The sequence below is a fragment of the Phascolarctos cinereus genome, unplaced genomic scaffold, assembly GCF_003287225.1.
Source record: "Phascolarctos cinereus isolate Bilbo 61053 unplaced genomic scaffold, phaCin_HiC Scaffold_726;HRSCAF=1367, whole genome shotgun sequence".
In the NCBI taxonomy this organism is placed as follows: domain Eukaryota; kingdom Metazoa; phylum Chordata; class Mammalia; order Diprotodontia; family Phascolarctidae; genus Phascolarctos; species Phascolarctos cinereus.
The window spans coordinates 114,606,677-114,632,304 of NW_027556098.1; the positions used below are offsets into that span (position 1 = coordinate 114,606,677).

The following is a 25,628-nucleotide window of genomic DNA, read 5'->3' on the forward strand; positions in this document are numbered from 1 at the left end:
CCTGCAAACCTTTCAGCTCTTGCAAAGTAGTAGAGAAGGTGTCTTCTCACATCTCTTCTTACGGGCTATGCTTGTTCTTTGTAATTTTGCAATAGTCACTTTCAATTGTTTTTTTGCTAGATATTCTTTACAATTTACATTGTTGCAATCATGTACTTCTTGACTCCACTTATTTTACTCTGCATCAGTTCATGTAAGTGTTTCCATGTTTTTCTATTTTCATTCCTTACAGCACAAAATATTCCATTACATTCACATATAACAATTTGTTTAGCCACTCACCAATCAACTGGCATTTACCTTGTTTCTAGTTTATTGCTACCATAAAAATACTTATGTAAAAATGTTCCTTTTATCAATGTATTTATCAAGTACTTATCTATACTTTCTTTTTTATCAATGACATCCTTGGAATATACGCTTCCTAGTGGAAAACTGAAGTCAAAGGGTATGGACATTTTAGTCACATTATTTGCTTAATTCCAAATTGCTTTCCAAAATGGTTGCACTTATTCATAGCTCCACCAACAATGGATTAGTACACGCATCTTTCTACAACCCTACCAACCTTAATTATTCTCATCTTTTTTTAACTTGGTCAGTTTTCTGGGTATGAAGTAAAATCTCAAGTTGTTTCAATTTGCATTTCTGTGATGAAAAATATTTTCATTCATATGTCTATTAATTTGCGATTCTATTTAGAACTGTTTGTTCACCAATGATCAACTACAAATCCAAAGTACTCATGATGAAACATGCTATCTAATTCCAGATAGAGAGCTGATGGATGTAGAGTACAGTTTGAAGCATATTTTCTGTTCTTTCTTTCTTTGATATGGATAATATGGGAATTTGTTTTGCTTAACTATACACAGTTGTAACAGTTTTTATTTTTCTTTCCTTCTCAATGAGGAAGAGAATTAAGAACTGAAAATAAAATTGATTTAAAAAAAGAATTGATTGTTCACATCCTTTGACCATTTCTCTATTGGGTAATGCATTTAGTCATATATATTTGTTAGTTATCTAAATATCTTAGATACAAAACCATTATTCTAGAAATTTGATACAGGGTCTTTTCCCCATTTGACTATTTCCATTCTTAGCCTAGATGCTTTCATTTTGTCCATGTGGAAGCTTTTCAATTTCATATGATTTAAATGATCTATTGTATCTTTTGAATTTTCCTCTATCACTTGTCTGGTTATGAAAACATCTCTTACCCATAACTGTGAAAAGTATACAATTTACCTCTCATAATTTTTTTTTTACAGTATGACCTTTAACATATAGGATGAATATCCATTTTGAATTTATTGTGTACCAGACTCTTTTAAATGAAACATTAACTAAAAAAAAGGCAAAAGCAAGAATAATTATGTTTACTCAATAAAGAATAAACATAGAGATAATAAGAACATAAAACATCCGCAAACCTGGGGAGGCAATGGGCTCATACTTACAGAAACCTAGTAGAGAGGGAAACCAATGTGTTAGGGTCAGCTTAAGACTGAGTTGTAGACCTGTATGTCCACCAGAAAGAATCCCATTCTTTACTACTCTCAGGCCTCAAAAGCATCATTAAACCCTTTGTAGCAGCATTATATTCTTTCAGTGAAATAGTAGTCCTCAGCCTAGGATAAACTGTTCTGTTCCCTTGGCTGGCCACTGAAGCAATGAGAACTCAAAGGCCTTTACTTCACTTAAGTCTGCAAAGTACAAAAGCCCTTTAGACTAGTTACTATCTGGGTCCCTACGGGCTTTTCCCTCTCAAAAGCTGTAGATGGCAGTAAAGAGCTATGGAGACAACCCCAGTCAACTCTACCCAAGAATTCTGTTATCTCCAATGTACTCTCAGTTACTACAGAGCTCTTCCGAATGAAAATAACTCTTCCATCAGCCGTAGGGTAAGACTGGCCTCAGTCAGCTTTCAAATTGTAGATGGCAGTAAAGAGCAATACAAACAAGCAAAGTCAGCTCTTCTTTCCTTGTGAGCTCCCAACAGCTAACAGAGCCTGTCTGGCAGCAGTTATCTCTCACCAGTTCCAAGTAGCTGCCTTTATCTTCTGATTCTCCTCTGCTCTACCTCTTTAAAGCAGCAGCAAGTAGTCACCCTTTTTTTTTTCTCTCTCCATCCTTAGCTTCCTTCTTTGGGCAGCTGCTGTGTCTTCTCATTCTTCTGATCTCTGGCTTTTTCTCTGCTTAACTGGTTTCTAAAGCTTCAAATCAAAGCTTCACCATAAGTAGTAACCCATCCTAACACAGGTAGGAAAACCAAAATCAACAGTTCTATCAGGTGTAACACTAACAAGCAATGTACACTTTTCCAATAATGCCCAAACAGGTCTTTAATTTATAGTTTCTCTGCTGTACCCTTCAAAACCCTGAAAATTGTCATTTGTAAGATAATTGATGGATGATAATGCAATGCAGTCATTGCTTTTGCCTCGGAGGCTGCTATGAAAAAAAGATCCTCTTAGGGGACTCTTTTCTCTCGGGTCCTTAGAATTTTGTCAGGTTGCTTTTCTCAGTGTCCTTTTCTGCCCTTCATTAACTAAAGTATCTGCATAAAAAGCTATACACACAAAAAATAAATATTTAATAGGTTCATCTGTGGATGTGGCTCTTTTAACAACTGGGGAGCGGGAGGGAAGGATGAGGGAAAGCTTTGTAGAAGGTGGCATTTGACCTGGATCTTAAAGGGGAATGGGAAATCCAAGAATCCAAAATGAGGAGGAAACATTCCAGGCATTCCAGGGGGGAGCCTGTACAAAGGCATGAAGATTAAAGATGGCATGTATGTACCAGGAACTACAAGACAGGTATTTTGGCTGGAAGATAGAGTACATGAGCAAAAGTGATGTTAAAACAGTCTCAAAGTTTATGAAAGGCTTTCAATGCCAACCAAAAGAACTCTATTTTATCCTAGAGGCAATAGGGAGCTCCTGAAGCTTCACAAACTGTGGAGTGAGATGGCAAGACTTGTGTTTAATCAAATTGGCAGCTGGGTGAAGATTCCACAGGACAGGAGAGGCAAGGTGGACTAGTTAGGACTAAGAGGAGTAACACATGACTAACCCTTTTCTGTTGATCAGTCAGGAAATGTAGTTACTCTGTAAAGAAAGCTACTCAAGAGATCACCTGTGAAAAAGGATCTCTCTTAAACCTGGGAAGACTTGTATAAATTGATGCAGGGAAGTGAGCAGGAGAACAATTAATACCATAACTACAACACTGTAAATTTCAAACAACTTGGAAAGACATAAGAACTTTGATCAACACAGTGACCAGAGGTCATACAGTGACTGAAGCATGCTACCCAGCTCTTGTCAGAGTAATGATAAACTCAGAGTATAGATTAAAACATAAAATTTTTGGGCACAATCAATGAAGGAATGACTTTGTTTGACTACACAAATTTGTTACAAGAATTTTGTATTTTTTTTATTCTTTTTTTGAATGTGGAAAGCAGAGAAAATAGATCTGTGTTCATTGATAATAAATCAAATTAAATTTAAAATAAAAACAAAAGATATCAATTTTTAAAAAAAGAAAAAGGCCTTTCTTTCAGATAACTGATGGTGAAGCATGCTCCCAGGACATCCATGATTCCTATTCCCCTTTGATCTCTGTCTGATCTAATAATAACTAATATTTATATAACCCTTACTGTGTGCCAGGAACTGTGCTAAAGCTTTACAATCATATTTCATTTGGTCCTCACAATAACTCTGGGGAGGTAGGTGCTATTAATATTCCCATTTTGTAGGTGAGGAAGCTCCACTTAAATGACTTGCCCAAGGTCACCAAGTTGCTAAGTGCCTGAGGCTGGATCTAACCTCAGGTCTTCTAGACTCCAGGCCAAACTCTCTGTCCACTGAGCTACCTAGTTTCATTTCCTCATCAACAACCTGAGTCCATTAGTCCTATTATATTTCTGTGTTTTTGTTCCTGGAACCGAATGGATAAAATTGATAACTCTAACCACAATGAATGCATTCTACCTGATATCAACCCATCCCTCGCAGTTGCAGGTAAACCCTTTTCATCCCCCTCCATCTCTGACAGATTCACATACTTCCTTTTGACTATCTGCCAAAACATCTTTCTCCTCAAATCCCACCAATTCGAATTCCATTTCCATTCTGACCTTCTCTCAGTAGATAACCTTGCCTGCTCTGAAACCAAGAAGATTCCTCACGTGTAGGAGGGGCATATTAATGTTTGTTACAGAGTTCTTTAGAGAGTGGAGGTGAGGAAAACCACTTCTAAACTGTTCTTCAATTATTAAATGTACTATTTCTGCCTTCTGTCATCTTGTCAGTTTGCTTGGTGTCACAGAAACCTCATAATTGTTTCATTGCATTGCTCTTATTGCCAGCCATTCTCAAATCTTTCATATGATAGTTAATAGTTTGTAATTTTTTTTTGAGAATTGTCTATTCAATTATATTCGACCAACCTTTATTAAAATCCTATTAGGTATAGGGAGGACACAAAGACCTCCTCCCTACCTTCAAGGAGCTTACAAGTAAGGAGTTGAGCCTGGTACAAAACCAACTATAATACACAGCAGAAAATGATTGAGTGCCTGGAGTGATCAAACAGAATGCCTCAGAGAAAAAGGAGGAATCAATCATTTCTAGCTTGGAGAATTAGGGTTTTCAAATTTCATGGAAAAAGTGGGTCTTAAAAAAGGAGAAAGGATATCAATAGGAAAACTGGGATGAAGGTAGGGTACGAGAAGTCTACTGTTGGAGGTCAGGATATTCTATAGAAAGGCTAAGGTATAGAGGAGAAGAAAGAGAGGGGCAAAGCAAAATAAGATGACGGTTTTGCCTGGAGCATAGAATGAAGGGGAATACCATGAAATGAGGTTAAAAAGGTAGTTGAAGCCAGACCATTATAGGCTTTGAATGCCCGGCTAAGGAGTTTGCATTTTATCGCATAGACCACTGTTCTTCAAAGCGGGGACTGAAGTTTCCTAGGGGTCTATAGTTTTGAGGAGACTGAGCACAAGGGGTGTGTGAGTAATTAGAAGATGGGATGATGGTTCACATCTCACTTTCTCTGTGACAGACAATCATGGGGTTTCTTTCCAGCAGTACTACACCTATACCTATCCTTCAGCACTGCCTTACTTCAACCATCCCTATGACTGGGCAAGTTTCCAACTTCTCCCCTTCTGATCCAGCTGTTGGCTTCTCAAGCCAATTATAACTGTACCACTTGTGGAGCACTCAACTAGAAACTGCAGTTGCAACTGGAAAAATTGCCTCTCCAGCAAAAGAAAGAAAATGACAAAACAACCCCTGAAGATTCACCTCCTGTCCTAACAACAACATCAACAGCAACAACTAACATCTATATAGGACTTACTATGTGCCAGGCACTGTGCTAAGTGCTTTACAATCATTATCCTATTTCATCCTCACAACTTTGGGAAGTAGGTGCTATTATTATCCCCATTTTACAGATAAGAAAACTGAAGCAGAGATTAAGTGACTTACCTGAAAACACACCCCTAAATATCTGAGACTAAATTTGAACTCAGGTCTTCCAGATCTGAATTGCCCAGCCTGTCACCGGATCATACTTGGTGGCTATGGCAAATACCCTTTGGAAGGCAGGCCCTGTGCTCTGAAGCTATTATTGGTGGGCAAGAGCCCCAAGTCCACTTTTCCTGTTCAGTGGAGCAGAGCAAGTCTCACAGAATAAGTAAGCATCAATGGGTTGTGATATACATTTCAAATTTCTTTTTATCATCTTTCTCCTCAAACCCAGTTCTCTTGTAAATTTCTTTTTTTCTGTCAAAAGAACCACCATCCTTCCAAGTCACCTAGATTCCTAACCTCAGTGTCATCCTTGACTTCTCATTCTCCGTCACCCCCCAGAACTAGTTGGTTGATTAATCTTGCCTTTTCTGCTTTTAACAACATCTCTTATGAGACCCCTTCTCTCTACTCACAAAGCTGTTACCTTGATTCAAGCCCTTATCACCTATTCCTAGACTAAGACAACATTTAGCCTATCCTAAATGGTCTCTCTGTCTTAAGTCTTTCCTCACTCCAGTCTTGCACAGATGTACCCATGCCATTTCCCTGCTCCATAGGCTCCAAGGGCTCCCTATTGAGACTAGAATCAAATGCATTTCATCTTCATTTCATCATTTAAAATTTCTGTGTAAGCTGTGTAATGTACCTAATTATTAGCACCATAACACATGTATATAATTTGTAAGAAAACATACATATATTGAGGGCATGTACTCAACTTTTTTTTAAAAGTAGATAAGGATACAGTATCAAAAAGTTTGGCAATCAATGCCAGCCCATGAGAGCTGCAAAAGACTTCTGAGCAGCTGAGTGGGTTCTATATAAATGTGAGTGTAGCTCAAGCAGCCAACTCTTCTCTAGCCACTCAGTCAGTCCTCCTTCTGAGAGAGCTACCTGCCTGGTCCCTGCCAGCCAGGGACGCCACTGTGAGCAGTGGTTCTCATACCTGTGCAGGTGCCTTTAAATTGTGCTGCTACATCTCTGCAAGAAAAGGTGCTATTCCTGCTGCCCAGTGCTATGTGGCCAGGGCTGTGTCTGCAAAGCTCCCTAAACTGACAGCTGCAGCTTCCGGAGGCTGCTACGACCCACTCTTCTCCCCACTTCCATTTCCCTTTATGCCTGTAAATAGAGAAATCAGCACAGACCTGACTTTTATATATTTTGGACATATTTTCTACTTTGTTTTCCTTCAGAAATCTATAGATGAAAACAAGCTCATTGAATAATGGGAGAAAGAGACAGAGACAGAGAGATAGGGAAAGACAGAGAGACAAAGAGAGGCAGAAACACAGAGACAAAAAGGCAGAAAAGGAAGGAAGGAAGGAAGGAAGGAAGGAAGGAAGGAAGGAAGGAAGGAAGGAAGGAAGGAAGGAAGGTAGGTAGGAAGGATGTCACTGAGCCACAGTTAAAGAGCACATCTTGTGGAGTCAGAGACCCCGAGTACTATTCCTGCCTCGGTTGTTTACTACTCTTCCGCTTTCTAGGTCTTAGTTACCATTTCTGTCAAATCAAAATTGAGCGAGATGATCTCTCAGGTCTTCTTCAGCTCTGACATCCTCAGGGTTCTCATCACCCTCCCCAACTTGATATGCCTCTGTTCCACCTCCTTCCTACACAGCTTAATTCACCACCCACCTTCTTCATGTTCGAAGAGGAGAAGGATCTCAGAGCGGCCGGTCTGCAGTGTGAGAACACATTCGCCCCCTCCGGATCTCTGGGGGCTCTGGAAGTAGCATTGCAACTTGTTGCGCAACTTCTTGGGAGGGTCGGGACCCCAGGGCCCCTCCAGCACCAGAGGGAAAGAGCCTGGGATCTCCATACTCTCCTCCAGCCCTGGCTCTGGGCTTCTTCCCACTAGTTTAGAAAACTCTTTTGGTTTCCTTTTCTTGGAAATCCAGTCTCTACTGATTACACAAGCCAACCGCCAGAGGGCAGCCACCCAGCTAAGGCGGATGACTTTCGGTTCCACCAGAGGTGCTCGCTCCCTCTTGGATTCTTCGACTCAGGTTTTCACAGACTCTCCTTCCCTCACTTGAGAAACTTTGAGTTCATGTGTTAACCTCTGTGTGTGTGTGTGTGTGTGTGTGTGTGTGTGTGTGTGTTTAGATCCCTTGTTCACATAATCTGTAAAAGCTAGGGACTCCTCACAATAATATTTTTGAGCACATTAAATAAAATACATAGCATTACAGAGGAAAGCAGTTGTTTTCAAATGCAGATATCAAAATATTAGTTAAGCATCCCTAAATTAAATCTGTATCGATTTTCCTACTCTTACTCTGAGGCAAGGCTAAGGAATCTGTGTAAGATGATTTGTTTCCTTTTCTACCTGCAGTCTTTTGTTAGACTGACATTTAAAAGACAATATAGAGGGAAAAAAATAACAAAACAAAGCAAAAACAACATTGAATTAATAAATAAAACTTTTATCGTTCAGTCTTATCTGACCCTTTGTGACCCCATTTGGAGTTTTCTTGGCAGAGATATTGGCATGGTTTGCTATTTCATTCTTCAGGGAATCCATTTTGTCAGGCAATCAGAGGTTATGTGATTTGCCCAGGGTCACAAAGATAGGAAGTGTCTGAGGCTGGATTTCAATTCACGTCTTTCTGACTCCAGGCACAGTGCTCTATCCACTAAGCTACTGTAGGCCTCCAATAAATTAAACTAGGAGTTGCAATCAAATTAGCTAGTGGTTTATGTATCATTTTAAAAACAATTATAGTGGCAACCTGAATTCATGAGAAAACAGCCAATATAGCAAAATGGAGGTCTTTAATTGGGGCAAGTGAGCTGCATCTTGGGGTGCCACAAAGCAAGTGCTAGGGTGGGGGGGTGGGGGCTAGGAACAGGGTTTATATAGGGTACTAAGGCAAGGGAAATGGCCAAGCTGCAGGTGGGAGGGGTTAGGCAAAGGATTGCACAAAATCTAGCTGCTAGAGCAAAAGAGCTAGGGTTACCACCAAGGATAACTGATCCAACAAAGTTAGGTGTAATCATGAATGGGAAAAAAACCTAACGCTTAACGAACTGAAAGACTTTCAGATATTTGTAACAAAAACAGCAGAACTTAAGGTAAAATTAAATATGTAACATTGAGGAGAAGTATAAAGTAAACATTAAGGACCAATTATAAGGGATACAATAAGGTCTAATTGTTTCTTATATATGAAAATATCATCAGTTCTTTTATGATTGTCATTTTTATTTAGGTAGTTTGAAAGAAAGACTTGGGCTAAGCTGAATATGATGGGGTGATTAAAAAAATAAAACTGTGTAGGGAGACATAAAAGGAGCAATTATCTCACACTAATGAGGCAAAAAAGGAAAAATTGATACAGAAAAAGCTAGTAGTAGGGAGGGTGGGTGGTACTGACACCATAGTCTGATTGGGAATGGGTTAAAGAGGGGCCAACACATATATCTAGAAAGGTATAAAAATATCCTAAATTCAGAGTGAAATAAGAGGGCAAGGAGATAGGGTTAAGGGAGAGGTTAAGGAAGGGATTCTTGGAGGGGTAGGAGGGCAAGATAGCAGGTAAAGGTAAGGGGGGGGTGAGAATAGATAGGAATAGGGTGAAAAGGATACTGAGGAAAAATAGGAAGGAGGAAAACATACAACAAGTAATTATAGCCTAGAATGTAAATGGGATCAATTTACCTAAAAAATAGAAATTGATAGCAAATTAAAAATTTGAATTCCACAATATATTTCTTTCAGGAAATGCTATAAAAATGAGAGCTACACACAAACACAAATAAAATAGAATTTATTATATATAAAAAATCAGGGGTAGTAATGATTTCAGACTAAGTTAAAGCTAAAATAGATTTAATCAAAAGAGAAAATAGGGAAACTACACTATATGTCGGCCATATTATTCAATATTGGTTTAGGCTATTTCAAATAACTAGACAGTATAAAATACCCGAGATTATACATGACCAAACAGACACAAGAACCATATGAATATAAACATACACCACATTTTATACAAAGAAAGTTAGATTTAAATAATTGAAGTAATATTTATTGTTCTTGGGTAGGTAAAGTCAATTTGATAAAACAAAACAACAATTTTACCTAATTAACCTATTTATGTAATACCATCCCAATTAAATTGTTAAATATTATTTTACTGATTTAGAAAAAAATAATAAATTTATTTATAAGAACAAAAGATCAGAAACTTCAAAGAAACCAGGTAAAAAAAAAAGGTGTAGAGGAAGCATATTCAGTAGTATCAGACCTTAAACCATACTATTACATAAGAGCATTGTTGATGGGTAAAACAGATAATTTCAATTATTTTAAATTAAAATTTTCTTATGTATATAAAACCTACACAGTCAAAAATAGAAAGAAGGCAGAAAATTTCAGGGTGGGGAAACTGTTCATAGACAGTCTGTCACATAGAGTGTGATTGGGTTGGAATATTACTGTGCTGTAGGAAATGCTGAATTTGTTGATTTAGAAAAAAAAGAGAAAGAAGATGCTACCCACCTCCAGAGAAATAGATGACAAGCAGAAATAAACATAGTACAGTCTTACACATATGTGTATGAGTGTATATATGTGTATGTTAATAGATATATATGCATATGTATACATATATATGTATAGATGTTTATGTGTGTATACATATATGTGTGTATGCATGCATAGGTATATGTGTGTGTGTGTATGTACCCACACTTAGTTATTCTTTTTAGGGGGGGAAAAGAGGGGGGAAATAGTTAAAAGTGCATAGAAGAGAACAAAAGGAAACCTACAAAAAAGCAAAGCCAGACAGCTTTGAAAATAATATGTAGTATTTATTATGTAGGTTTTCTTGAAATGGAAAGTATTGCTTTATATTGAATACTCTATCATATCCTGATGCATACATGACACTGTTTTTTCTTTTTTTTTAAATTTTGTACTTAAATTTAAAATAAATTTAAGAACTTAAAAAAAAGAAATGATAAAGGGGATGGTTTCAGAAAAACCTGAGAGGACTTATATGAACTGATGCAAAATTAAATCTGCAGAACCAGGAGAACAATTTACATAGTATTAGCAATATTAAAAAGATAATCAATGGGGGAAAAGTTAGTAGCTCTGATCAATATAGTAATCTACCACAATTTCAAAGGACACATGGTGAAAAATGCTATCTACTTCCAGTGGGTGGGAGAATAGCAGAGGAAGGGAGAGAATTTGGAGCTAAAGATAAAATAATGTTTTTTAAAAAAAGGAAAAAAAGAAAGAAAAAAGTAGTTAAGGATGTCAAAAAAGGGGAGACATTGAGACATTTTTAAAGTGCATAGAACAGATAGAAGTTCAGAAGAAAATTGTAATGTGCAAAAAAGAATGAAGCCACCTAAAATTTATTATGTATAATTTTTTAAAGTATTGTGAAATGGAGATTGTTTCATATATGCGCATGTGTATTCCTCTTGTTTTTCACAAGAATAAGACCCAAAATCTAAAATAGTTTTAGAAAGAAACTTATTAGATTGTTTGTTATAAGAGAGTGAGCCAAAAAATAGGTGTGGCTCCCTGCTATCCAGGCTCTGAAAGGGTTACATTATATAGGATTTCGACAAGGACAGCTGCACATGAACCACATGTATACAGTTAGGCAATTTTGCTGAGAGGATAACAGGAAAGCAAGGTAGATTGAGATGGATATCAGTAAATGTAAGCATTCAATAACATTTTGGTGAAGCCAAGACACAAAGGGAATCCCAAACACAACTTTGGGTGGACCCAAAATAAGACCTGGGTGAAGGGGGGCCAAAAAAGAATGTTTGGGGTAGATACAGGACTAGGGGAACTCCAAATTCTTTGTAGCAATCTCTGGCACTCCTGGAGAGTTACTGAGGTGAGGTCCACATGTTGGGTTCAAACAATCTCTAGTCATGTAAAGTTAGGTTCAAATAATATTAATAAATGAAAATAATAATTCATATTTTTTGATGTTCTCTATGTGTATGCAAATGTTCTCTTTTTGGTGTTTAAGTTAAGAAGAATAAAATATGATTAGAAAAACAAGAATCTCAAAGGCAAATTTTTTTAAGAGAAGGAGACCTATTAGATCTCAAACTATACTACAAATAGTAGTTATCATCGTGATTTGGTATAGGTTAAAAATAGAGGAAATCAATCAGTAAAACAAATTAGGCAAACTAAAAATAGAGGCAAGAGAACTTAGTAGCTTGGTATTTCATAAACCCAAAGACTTTAGCTGCGCTATTCTATAAAAACTTCTGGGAGTACTAGAAAGCAAATTGTAAGAAATTAGGCTTAGACCAACACCTTACATCATATAGCAATACAAGCACTAAATGAATATGCGACTTAGTTCTAAAAGGTCACATCACTTAAAATTAAAATTAAAAACTGAAGAAGCCAGTAGATGGAGCACTGGCCCAGGATCAGGAGGAACGGTTTCAAATCTGGCCTCAGCCACTTACTAGCTATGTGACCCTGGACAAGTCACTTAACCTCACTGAATGCCTCCAAAAACAAACCAAAACATAACAAACAAACAAACAAAAAACAAACTAGAGAAGCAAGTTTGTTTGGCTATATTGATAGAGAAAAGTTTGTGACCAAATAAAGGCTAATGAGCATCGCAGAATTAAATAGCCAATATTAATTATATGAAATTGAAAAGATTTTAAACACACACACACACACACACACACACACACACACACACACACACATACCCCAAATGCTGTTGAAATTATGAGGGGAACAGTTAACTGGGAAAAAAATCCTTTGCAGCAAGATGCTGTGACAAAGGCTTCATTTCCAAGATATGAAGAACAGATTCAATTTTTATAAGAATAACAGCTATTCCCCAACTGGCAAATGTGAAAGTATATGAACAGGCAATTCTCAAAGGAAAAAAAATCTAAGCTATCAAAAGCCATATGAAAAAAATTACTGAAATCCCTATTAATTAGAGAAATGAAAAATAAAGCAATTATAATGTGCCATCTCTCACTTACTAGATTGAGAAAAGTTGGCAAAAGAAGGAAAATGACTCATGTGGGTGAGGCTATGGGAAAACAGGAAGATTAATGCAGTGTTGGTCTGCTAGTCTGGAAAACAATTTGGAACTATGGCCTCAAATTTCTCCACTGTTAATCAGGCATACCCTTTGACCATTTATCAACTAAGAAATATCTGTTAGCCTAACCTGTTCAGGGAGCTTCTAGCCACCATTCCCCAGCTGTCTGAAACTGGGAAGGCTTGAGCATCTCTGAAGAGATAATAGCAGAAGTTAGTAGCAGAGAGAAATGCCCATTACAGACTACTTGCTAAGCAGCTCTCAGAACATCACTCAGTTAAAACTCAGGGATGACTGGACCATCAGGGGTAAAATAGGACCACCAAAGGAACCATAAGACCAGTAGAGTACTGCACCAGCAAAAGTCACCTGGACAGCAGTTAGTCCAGGAACAGCTTAAGGTAGACTATAGAAGCAGCCATTAACACAAGCTCAGTATGGACTGGTGTGGTCCAATAGAGCACCCAGTAGGCAGTAGACCTAGAAAGAGTAGCGTGGTGACAAGTCTTCAGCCATCTTGCAGTGTCAAAGATGTGAGTCACTCTTTCTACACAAGGAAGCAAATTTACAAACCACATTTTTTTGTTTCCCTAGAAAAATTAAGAAATGCTATTTCTCTAGCCTAAATCTTTCCCCACAGACTTTTCCCTTCAGGAAAAGAAGAGAAGGAAAAACAAAGACTTTCCTTTGAAATGGAGTAAGAGTATAAGTGGAAGAGTTTGTGGCCAGACAAGAGATAGAAAGTTTTAGTGAAGGTATAATAGACAATTTTGATTACATAAAATTAAAAAGATTTTACACAAAAAAACCCAAGGTGGCTAAAATTAGAAGGAAACTGAGAAAAGAATCTTTGCAGCAAGGTCCCATTTGTAAGATATAAATGAAACTGAGTCAAATTTACAATAAGAGACATTCTTCAATTTCTAAATGGTCAAAGAACATGAATAGGTAGTTTTAAGAGGAAAATAACCCTCTACACTATCAATGGTCATGTGAAAAATTCTCTAAATCACTAATAATTAGAGAAATGCAAATTAAAACAACTCTGAGATACCACCTCATACCCATCATATTGAGTAGGTGGCAAAAATGGTAAATGATAGATATGAGAGACGATAAAGTTTATTTTAAGCATTCTTTTCTTTTTAAATTTTGAGTTCCAGATTCTCTCTCACCTTTCCCCCACCCATTGAGAAGGCAAACAATATGATACCAACTATACAGTATGTGTGAAATCTTGAAAAACTATTTCCATATTAGCCACATTGCCAAACAAGGCAAAAAAATGGAGAGAAAAAAATGATACTTTCATTTGTACTCAGTTCTTCAGTTCTTTCTCTGGAGGTAGATAGCATTGGTTTTTTGTTTGTTTGTTTGTTTTTTTTGTTTTGTTTTTTATCATGAGCCAAGTCTGTCATGGCTGATCATCATTACAACATTGCTGTTGCTGTACATAGTGATCTCCAGGTTCTTCTCACTTCACTTTGCATCAATTCATAAAAGTCTGGTGCTGTTTTTCTGAAACTACTCACTTCATCATTTTTTACATTACAGCAGTACCCCATCACAATCCTATGCCACAACTTATTCAGCCATTCCCAATTGATGAGCATCAGGTTCCAAGTCTTTGCCATTGTGAAGAGAGCTGCTATAAATATGTTAGTACAAATAAGTCCTTTTCCCTTTTTTTTATCTCTTTGGAATACAGTGGTATTGGTGGATCAAAGGGTATGCATAGTTTTATAGCCTATTGGGTATAGTTTCAGATTGTTCTCCAGAACGGCTGGAACAGTTCAGTACTCCACCGAGAATTCATTAATGTACCTATTTTCCCTCATCCCACATAGGAGACTGTTAATAGAAATCTTTGTTTGAGACAAACAGGGAAATCAAGACAAAAGGAATTTATTGTAGGTAATAAAGGCAGCAGCATAGAATATGATAGAGAATTCAGACTGTAAAGTGCTTTGATATATAGGATTAAACAATTTCCATATAAGGAAAAGATAATCTTGATAGGCATACATTTTGATGAGGAGATGGGGCTAGTTTGCCTCATCTGCTCCCTAAGTATTTTGATTGGTTCATATAGTTATGGGGAGAGAGGATTAGGGAGCATGCACATCTGCCGTCTGCCATGTTGTTCAGTCCTGTCTGACTCTTCATAACTCTGTGGACAACTGTCCATGGGGTTTTCTTGGCAAAGTCACTGGAGTGGTTTGCCATTTCCTTCTCCAGTGGATTAAGGCAAATGGAGGTTAAGTGATTTGCCCAGGGTCACCCAGCTAGTGTCTGTAGCCATATTTGAACTCAGATCTTCCTCTAGGCCCAGTGCTCTATCCACTAAGCCACCGCTCAAAGTTTAAAGTTCTAAATGGAATCACTGTTGCTGACTCAGCACAAATAACTGACTTTGTACAGGCCTATGCCAGTTCAATCTTCTCTCTCTCCTAGATATAATGGATTGAATATAGATTAATAATAAATTCAGTAACAGTGGTTCTGGCAGACTTGAATCCATGTAGTAGAATACAGTTATTAGTAGATTTTTTTTTTTGGCTAGGCAATGGGGTTAAGTGACTTGCGCAGGGTCACACAGCTAGTAAGTGTTATGTGTCTGAGGATGGATTTGAACTCAGGTCCTCCTGAATCTATGGTACCACCTAGGTGCCCCCCAGTTTTTGTTATTCTTAAAGAAAAATTGAGAAAGTACAATTCCTTCCCTTCTTTTCAGACTTTAGGTGTGGAATACAATACATACTCTCCATCTCAGTTATGTGTTGGCTACTTTTGCTGACGTCCTTTTTTCCTTCTTCCTTTTTCTACTGATATGGGCTATCACTGACTGGGAAGTAGAGGAGAGAGGGATATATTCAGAAATGAAGGTATTATTAATATAAATGAAATCAATAAAAATGAAGGAGGCCAGCAAATGGCAACAACAGCAATCTGGACAGGGTTAAATACAGGAAAGTTACTGAGTGCAGAGAGGATCTAGAAGCATCATGAAGCAGCAAGGAGTATGCCAACTCCTCATCCTGGCTGACCAGGAATGAAGAGGCAACCAATATTGGAAAGAGTTGCCAGAGATAAGGTGAATCCCAGAGCTCTGGGATTTCCAGAATATAAAAAAGAATGTAGATACAGAGATTTTTGGACAAATAGGAATCTGAAAATCATAAAATGGGGGTTCTAAAGGACACAGCTGAAGAGGAGTATCCAGGGTGACAGGGAACAGTTATAGGTAAAATTGAATGAGTTTGAGATGAGACTATAAAAAAGCATAGGAAAGAGGTTTTCATTTTGACAAATGGTGACACCATCCTAGGAATCTGGACAGACAGAAGTTTGCTGACCCTTGGGCAGAGGAAATGCCAATCAATCAGAATTTATTTTCTTTTTTCTTTTTTTAATTAAAACTTAAATGTGTAATAAGAAAAGAAAAAGAAACATTATAAATTTAAATATAAAATAAGGAAAGAAAAAAGTCATATGCACAGCAGAACATGAGAGGATTCAAAATATATAGCAATAAATTTCTATTTCAAGAATGCCTATATATTAAATACTACATGTATTGAGAGCTGTCCATCTTTTCTTTGCTTCCTTGTGGGTTTTCTTTTGTTCTCTGCTGTGCACTTTTTACTTTGTTCTTTTTTCCCCATTTCTCCCATCCCTGGATACAATTAAGTGTGGTTACATATAGACATGTATAATCATATATATATATATATATATATATATATATATGTATATATGTATATATATAATATATATATGATGTATATATACACACACACACACACACACAAGTTACATATGCATACATACATATACATACATTCTGTAACAGATTCTACTCCTAATCTTTGTTTTTATGTTTGTGGGTATCTCTTCATTTCCTAACCCTCCCCACTCCTCTACTTTACTTCTACTCACTACCTAGCCATCCTATTACTTAACCTACTCCCACTTCCAATGATCCCTCCTTTATCCTCCATTCCCATAAATCTAAACATCCTTTTATATTCCCCTTTGACCTATTCCCTCACTCTCCCCTCTAAAGATCCCTCCCCAATTCTCCCAAGGATCCCTCCCTTATCCTCCCATTCCAATTAATCTTAACACTTCTGTATCCCCCAGAATTGATTTTAAAAGACAGGTCAGTGAAAATGATGATTGGTATGGTAAGAGGTCCCTAATCAGCAGCTTTGCTCTCTTTTGCCTTCTCCATCACGGGTCTTTAGAGTGACTGGGGATACAAATACAATAAATAAAACCAATCCCTATTTGAAAAACAAGACACCAGTCTGATTATTACAGTTTTTACTTTATTAGAAGCATGTGATACAGCCATTAAATCATGTCTCCCCTAACACAAGCATAGAACCAGATCCGAATGAGTTAATTATTTAAGGAAGAACCAACTAAAGATCATTAACCTTCTTCCCTGGAGCAATATGCGTTATCACCTATAATCTCTTTGTAACTGAAAAGGGAACGCCTCTGCACCATAGGTTCTCTTTCATTCTCCAAGCAATGCTTGGAGGATCCAGTATTTAAGCTCCTAATGGATATTTTTGCTTTGTTTTTGTAGCAAATAGAAAAGTTGTACTCATTCAGAGATGAATGAGCAGGTTATCCATTGCTCTACAACTACACTTTTGAGGAAGCATGAGAATAATGGAAAATTGAGCAGAAAAATGGAAAATTGTGAAGGTTAAAAGCCAGAAAATATTTGGGTATGACTGTGGTCTCACTAAAGCTAGTCAGGGGTGAGGAACCTGTGGCCTTGAGGCCACATGTGGCTCTCTAGGTCCTCAAGTGCAGCCCTTTGACTGAATCCAAACTTCACAGAACAAATCCCCTTAATAAAAGGATTTGTTCTGTAAAACCTGGACTTAGTCAAAAGGCCATATGCAAGGACCTAGAAGGCTACATGTGGTCTCTAGGCTGCAGATTCCTCACATCTAAGTAGATAAACAGAGCAATTGCTACAAGGTGCACCCTAAAAAGGTGAGCTGGGAATGCAGAGAACCAGGACAGCACACCAGTCAATACCAGTTGCCTATTAATCTGGACACTCTGATTCCCAAGTCAACAAGCCTGCCTGTAGTCAGTCAGTCAGCAAGTATTTATTAAGTGCCTACTATGTGATAGGCACTGTGCTAAGTGCTGGGGTACAAAAGAAGGCAAAAGATATTCTCTGCTCTCAATTAGCTAATAGTCTAATGGGGAAGAAGTATGCAAACACTATGTACAAAAAAGCTACGTGCAGGATAAATTGGAGATAATCCACAGAGGAAAGGCACTAGTAGTAAGGGGATTGGGGAAAGGCTTCATGTAGAAAGTGGGATTTTAGGTAGGAATTTAAAGAAGACAGGGAAGCTTGTAGGTGGAAATGAGAAGGGAAAGAACCGCAGGCATGGGGGGGATATCTGGTGAAAATGCACAATCAGGTGAGATGGAGTTTTTTTGTAAAGAACATCAAGGAAGCCAGTAGTATCACTGAATCACAGAGGACATAGTAGGGAAGTAAAGCGAGGACCAAGGGTATGAAGGGTCTTGAATGCCAAACAGAGGTCTTTACATATGTTCCTGAAAGTGATTGGAAGTCACTGGACTTTAGTGAAGAGAGAAATATCTTTCCCCACTCCTCAATTTGCATAAAATTTGCCAGAGCCCCATGGATGGATAGTTTCCTTCTGAAGTGAAGGACTCATACACGTGTTTGGAGACCATAAATTTCTTCAGTGTCTTTCAATCTTTTAATCTTTAAAGTGTCTTCCTGGCAACCATTCCAGTTAAAAGGGAGCTAGCTCCAGTGAGTTTAAGGCCATGAACAGCTTACCACAGACAATGTGAGTGCACCTGAAGGGCAGTCAGCACCTTGTGCAAGTGGTACAATGGAAGATTCCCTAACTCCAGTATCCCTGGTGACAGCAAAATGGAGAAAAGCAGGAAAGCACCAAGAGATACACTGGGTTCTTACTAGAGCAACGTTTACATTTCTACCAGGCTTTCAGCTTATCTAATAAAAAATAAAATCTCTAAGAAATTAGACAGGTTAGCAGATAGCAGTTCATCCCCTCTCGCCCCTAAACACACTGATTTCTTCTCAAATTCTTTTCTTTTTCTCTAAATGGTGCTTATACACACATATTTTAATGATTGCGTAGATTCCTTTCCACAGCTGCAGCTTTTGCAAGCCCAGCTCTCAAGGCATCCTTGAAGCCAGCGCTCTTACTCAATCCCTTTTGCCTTCAGTTCCAGCTTGACTCGTTCCAGATAGTTGGGATCAGGGTAACCAAAGCTGCAAAGGGGTAAAGATTTTGAGCATCAGAAACTCCCTCTTTAAATGATAATCCTTCAGATACCTGAAGACAGCTATCTCATCCTTCCTCCCCAAACCCTCATTTCTTTAGGTCAAGAATCTCTTTTTCTTTCAAATGATCCACATATGGCAACAACCTGAAGGCTCTTAATCAACCTCACTGCCCTTCTTGGATGCCCTATAGATTATCCATGTACTTCCAAAAGTGAGGTACCCAGAGTTAAGGCAATACACCAGAAATAGTCTGAAGATGTCACCATATAGCCACTCTTGTCTCTTTTGTCTTGGACACTATGCCTCTCTTATGTAGGCAGTCTAAGACTATACTAGATTTCCTGGCTACAATATTTCATTACGGACTGATATTGGTCTTGTATAGCTTTTCTTTTACTTAATTTAATATTTTGATTCTTCCCAAGCATACATAAAAAGTTTTTAAATTGTTCTTTTCAAATTTTGAGTTCTGAATTTTCTTCCTCCCTCCCCTTCCCAACCCCATTGAGAAGGCAAACAATTTGACATAGGTTATACATCTGTAATCACACAAAACACATTTTCATTTAAGTCATTTCATATCTTTTTCTAGGCATATGTCATCTCATCTTGTACTTCTGAAGTTGATTTTTTTGGAACCAAATTAAGACTACATTTATGCCTACTGAATTTCACCTTTACAAATATTTGACCCAATCTTGGATAGGATTTGGGATCCTATTATAGGGTTACAAATGAAGAGCTGAAAAAGACTTTGTAAGACATCTAGTCCATTCTTTTCAATTTACAACAGAGGAAACTAAAGCCTAGGGAGCATAAGTGACTTGCCCAAGGAAACAGAGGGAGCAATTGATAGAGGTAGGATATGAAGCCAAATCCCCTGACTCCAAAGCTGTTCCATGCTGCCATTGTCATCTCACATATTAATTATATCTCTGAGCTTTGTGTCATCTGAAAATCTGGTAACTGTGTCTTTTATTCCTTTATCCCATTCCTTGGCAAAAAATATTAAAGAGGACAGAACCAGGGAGACATCCCCACGACATGCCACAAATGCATCTCCTTCCATAGGAACATGGACCTATTGAATGTGACGGTTTTCCTCTGGTCACAGTGGTCTTTCAAAGAAATAAGTGACACTTTCTCTGATTCTATAATGTATGAAATCATTGTTTTTATTGTACTTGTATCTGAAAGATCTCTCTGAGATTGTACTTTTGTCTCTGAAAAGAACTTGCTACAGTCCCCAATCCTACTGAGGTAAATATGGTTTCGACCACAGACCACTATCCTGACAAGTGCTGTGATTTCTACATTTGCTTTAGAAACCAGTGGAATGCGAAAGGAAATGTCTCCAACTGGAATGAAGTATTATTACCCCATGAGAAAAAAGGACATGTGAGGAATTCAGAGAAATACGGGAGTATGTGTAGGAAGTGTTGCAGACTATAGTAAGCAGAATATGAAAAGAATATACAAAATGATTACAAAAAGGGAAATAGGAAAAAAATCAATAAAATGAAAGTGAATTTTCCTTACACATTTTTGTATAATTTGCAGTATAATTAATTAAATTAATTAATTAATTATAATTAACTGACAAGCAAAATCCAAAGAAGAAGTGAGAAATATACCTATTTCTATTTTCTGGAGAGATTGAGGGGTGATTTGAGCAGGGCATGTTGGATACGCTATCAGATCTGGTCAATGTTGTAGGTTGGACTTCCTGAAATTTAAGGTTCTTTGAAATTTTTGTTCAAGAAAAGGTTTGTTCGTGAGAGAGGACATAGGGTATGTGAATATCACTGGAAAACAAAGAGAATCAATAAATCTTAATTTTTTTTTAAAAAAAGGAAATATTCCTTACTTTTCCGGGCCACCAGATCTTTGAGTTTTGTGGTGTATATCATTCCATGTGATCACATCTGTATGTCCTGTTGTCCGAGACTCTCCTATTGTGAAAATCAACTTTTGCTCAAAAGCTCTGCGGAGGAGACTCAAAACCTGATTTCCTTCTTTATTATTTGGCAAGTATGCCACCCGTCTTGTTCCTTCATAGCGTTTTCCTGGGTTGGGATGATCTCCCTGCATGGAGAAGTCAAACAAACATCAAGAAGAAGAAAAAATGTGCAAATCTATAAACTTCTTTACAAAGGAATACTGTTTCTGAAAAAGACATGATGTTTTGTTTTGTCTAGTAATAGGTTTGAGCTTCACTAATGTATTATCCCAATGATGGAGGTGTGAGGGAGGGGTGGAAACCAACTCCACAAGACAAGATCTGCAGGCTCCCTGATCTGATTATTGTCTTTAAAAGTTGCCCAGGCCACCAAGAGGTTGTGACTTGACAGGGTCACACAGTTGGTGTCAGAAGCAGGATTTGAACCAGGTCTTTCTTACTCAGAGACTGACTCTCCACTACTCATTTTGCTCTAAGGTAGTTCTTCATTGTGAAAAGTCCTTGCTATGGCACAAATACCTGTAAAATTCAATTCAATTTAACAAACACTTACCAAATGCCTGCTGTGTACAAAGCATGGTGCAAGAAAATGGAGGATTCATAAATAAACAAATATTTTCTGTCCAAATATTTTCTCAGTGCATGCTCCATAGGGCATAGGTGACAAATGAAAGCTTTCATCAGGGCTCATCAAGTTTAAAGGCTGATTTCCTCATCAATGAACAAATGAAACTGAAACTTCCTGGAATATTGCCCAATCTCCCTCTGGGGAACCATAGTGGATGGGGCCTTAGGATAAATAACATTACCCTTCTGGGCTTCATTTTCCTTGTCAGTAAAATGGGAGAGGATCCCATTTCCTTAGTCCAAAGTGATTTGTGAAGGTGGGAAGAGAAAAAAGGTAAGAGACATCATGGTGTAGTGCAACAGACAACTTAGTTGTTCAGTGATCTACCCCAGGCTGAGAGTCAGGTTCCATTTCCGGCAAATCAGACCTCTTTCACTAGATTGATTGGTGGGACCCCCTTCCATCTTCTCCCATTCCCATTTTCACAAACTCGTTTTCTCCATTTCACCTAGCTCCAGTTAAAGCTCACTCAGTTAATCAAAGAAGTCATTTCTGTTCATAAGAAGGTCCTGTCTCAGAGTATGGTTAATCATAGTCAGGCTATAGTGTTGGTTGGGAAGCAGGAAATGTCTCCACTGGCTGCTTTCAAAGGGAGAGTTCTTAAGTGAGATGGAAGAGAAATGTAAGCCATTCCAAAGGCATTTATTCATTAGTCTGTTGACCATTGCTTATCTTTCTTTTCAAAAGCTTCTCTTAAAGCACCGGGAGTTGTTCATAACAAGTCAAATGGACAAGATTTATCAAGAATTTGCTTTGAGACAGGCATTATTCCCAAGGGTGCAAAGAAAGGTAAAAACAGTTCTTGGCCACAATGAGCTTCAATTCTAATGGTGGAGACATCATATGTATATACCAGACATAAAAGGGTAAATTGGAGATAATTTCAAAGGGAAGTCACTAGCATTGAGGGAGACAGACAAAGGCTTCTTGAAGAAAGTGGCATTTTATCTGAGACTTGAAGGAAGCAAGGGAAGCCAGAGGCTGAGACTAGGAGGGAGAGCATTGTAGATACTGCGGACAGCCAGTGAAAATTCAGGGAGTTGAGAGATGGAGTGTTCCGTGCTAGGAATAGCAAGGAGGTGAGTGTTGCTGAATTGAAGTTTGTGGGGAAGAGCAAAATGAAAGATGACTCAAAAGGTAGAAAAGGGACAGGTTGTAAGTACAAACAGAAGATCTTAGATTTTATCCCAGAGGAAACTGAGAATTACTGGGAGTTTATTGAGTAGGGAGATGAAATGACAGACTTTTTAAGAACATCAATTTGGTAGCTGATGGAGAATTGACTAGAGTAAAGAGACTTGAAATAGGGAAATCAAACATTAGACTGTTGGGAAGGAAATTGACACCTTCTTTCCTTCTTTGCCCATACTATACTTTGTCCTTAAAAGGGGAGGGTATAAGTTAAAAGTCTTTGTCTTGTCCTATTATTATGCAAGGAAAGTATTTAGCACAATTCTTGACACATAGTAATTGCTTAATAAACACTTTTTCATTAATTCATTCATATTTGTTGAAATGAAATCTCATATCCTACCTGTTCTTCCCTTTTCAACATATTCCTATCCCCACACCTCCACTTCAAAGCCTGACTTCACTCCAACTTATACCTAATAGAACATTAGAGTTGGATTTTTCACGTCATTACTTTCCTTACCCTCTCAACCACTATTTGAGGAAGGGGCAGTTGGAGATCTGAGCAACCTTCAAGAATGTGGAAAGCAGGAAGATGAAAACTAGGGAGAAGCAGCTTCTAGTCTTGATGCCACCAGCAAGGTCCATCCCAGAAATATTTTGTGTAAAGTTGTCTATTAATTTATAGCACACTATGAAAGATAGATTTTTAAAAAGATACAAAAATCCTTAGTTATCAAAATGTTGAAATCCAGTGCAAAGCTTCAAAAAATATGAGGGAAAAGTGGATTGAAGACCTGTTAGAGACTTAAGGTGCAAAGTTTCAAGCCCCAGGCTTCTGCATCTGAGTAGTGATTTCTGCTTGCCATATCATACTTCCTCCCTAGAGTATCTACAAAAATGACTCACCCAATTTATCTACCTCTTTATCTACAGATAGGAGCACGTCTCAGATTTCAATGGTACAGAAAACCGCCCAAGGAGGAAATGTCCTCTCCTGACACAGGCTGGCACAGTGTCTGCAAATTATAATCTTAAAGAGTTGCCTAGAGCACCAAGAAGTGATTTGATTTGCCTGGGGTCATACAGCCAGTATGTATAAGAGTTGGGCTTGAACCCAGGTTGTCTTGGCTCCAAGGCTGGCTCTCTGTCCACAGTGTCATACCACTTCTACAGCTAATTCACGTTTTAGGTACTGAAAATTATATGTGTCTATGTATGTGTGTCTGTATGGGTGTATGTCTCTGCATGTATATACGTACATAAATACCATTTGTGAACCTCCTGAGCATCTGGATTGGTAGCTAAGTGGTGCAGTGAATAAATGCTGAACCTGGAGTTAAGAAGACTTGGACTCAAATCATGCCTCAGACACTTACTAGTTGTGTAAGCCTGGGCAAATCTCTTAATGTCTATTTGTCTAATTTTCCTTGTCTGTAAAATGGGGATAATAGTCATAGTCACACCTACTTCCCATGATTGTTATAAGAATCAAATGAGATATTATTGGTGAAGTGTTTGCAAACCTTAAAGTGCAATAGAAATGCTAAGTATTATTTTTCACCTGGATATATGAAATACCTTAAAATTGCTAAAGGAGAGGCCATGCCAAATTTATCCTTTATAAACATAGCTGGGTTCTCTTTTGCCATGATAAACTTGCACAAAGCTTCTAAACAATCAGCACAAAATCTTCCTTACCGTCTGTATGCCTCCACTCATGTCATAATGAATCTCAATAGTGCCACATGAAGTATAACCAGGAAGTGAATAAGTACGGTAAAGGCAAGACATTCTTCCTTCTGGCTGATTCCCTTTCACGATACCATAGGAAGTCTGGCATACAGGACACACTGGCTTATGTTTCATGGCCTCTTTGATACAAGTGTCACAGAATTCATGCTTGCACTTTGGGAGGACTACTTTGTGGTGAATAATGTTCATACAGATGACACACTCCTCCTTTCCTTCATCCTTCTCTTCTTCTAAAACCCCACAGGTAGGCAATCCCTCGGACAAAGGTAAAGTCACCTTGAAATTATGACTATTTTTGTCCAAAGTGGATTTGGGGTCTTCATTCCAATTCTCTCCAAGGGAGAAAGGTGGTCTCTGCTGAGCAGGACCTTCAATACTAAAATATCTCTTTGCATATTTCACTGCCTCTGCAAGATACTTGAAAAAACCAGTCAATGTCAATTCTCCTTCATTCCACTTCAAGTTTACATGTTGGTGCTTTGTTTCAAAGTCTTCAAAGAATGTCTTTTCAGACCAAAACTTTCTCTTTTGGTCTAATGGTTTTAAGATAACCTCCTCTTTGACAATCTGCTGTGAGTACATCTGAAAAACATCAATAAAATATTGATAAGCGTGTGCAGAGAGGTCTAGGCCGTTGTCTTTTGGTGTAAACACAAGGAGGGTTTTCCCAGTTTGGGGGTTGTTCGCCATTGCTGCTGCAGTGTCATATTTTTTCTCTATTTCGTGATTTCTTGGTGCAGAAGATCCAACTGAGCAGTATTGACCTCAATTCCATTCTTCATCATGTTTTGGGAAACCATTATTTTCACAGGCTGTTTGTGGGAGAAGTTTGCTGCAATGAAACCTTTAGCTTCTAAAATAACCTTGGGGTCTCCCTGGAGAATCAAGACTTTTCCTTCTGCTCTCACATGGAGGTTTTTAAACACATTGGTCAGTGTTCTCTGGACTTCAAGTGCCAGCTTATCATCTGTGAAATGAACTTCCTGAGAGGTCACATTCTGTATTTCCCTCTGAAATGCTGTGGTAAAAGCTTCTTGAGCTGCTTTTCTGTCCCTAGGATTACTTGTCTCAAAATTTAAACCGACATTGCCAGCATGATATGCCAAAGTACTTTTGATATGTACTTTGTGCTCTTTTTCTATTCTGTTCAAAGTTTCAGCAAAGAAATATTTAAAATATTCATACAAATGTGAAGGAACTGAGATAA

The 25,628-nt window shown here is 37.9% G+C and overlaps 2 protein-coding genes across 2 annotated transcripts in view; both read right to left on the reverse strand.

Moving 5' to 3' along the window:
* LOC110208108 (protein mono-ADP-ribosyltransferase PARP14-like) overlaps positions 1 to 7,431 on the reverse strand; it is a 55,318-nt gene extending 47,887 nt beyond the window's left edge. Inside the window, 1 exon segment of the mRNA XM_020985939.2 lies at positions 7,191 to 7,431. Coding sequence (XP_020841598.1) covers positions 7,191 to 7,374 — 184 coding nt within the window. The 5' untranslated portion in view covers positions 7,375 to 7,431.
* Positions 7,432 to 16,930: 9,499 nt separating this feature from the next.
* Positions 16,931 to 25,628, reverse strand: part of DTX3L (deltex E3 ubiquitin ligase 3L) — a 41,731-nt gene continuing 33,033 nt past the window's right edge. The window contains 4 exon segments of the mRNA XM_078146734.1: positions 16,931 to 18,932; positions 20,815 to 21,032; positions 24,368 to 25,146; positions 25,149 to 25,628. Coding sequence (XP_078002860.1) covers positions 18,863 to 18,932; positions 20,815 to 21,032; positions 24,368 to 25,146; positions 25,149 to 25,628 — 1,547 coding nt within the window. The 3' untranslated portion in view covers positions 16,931 to 18,862.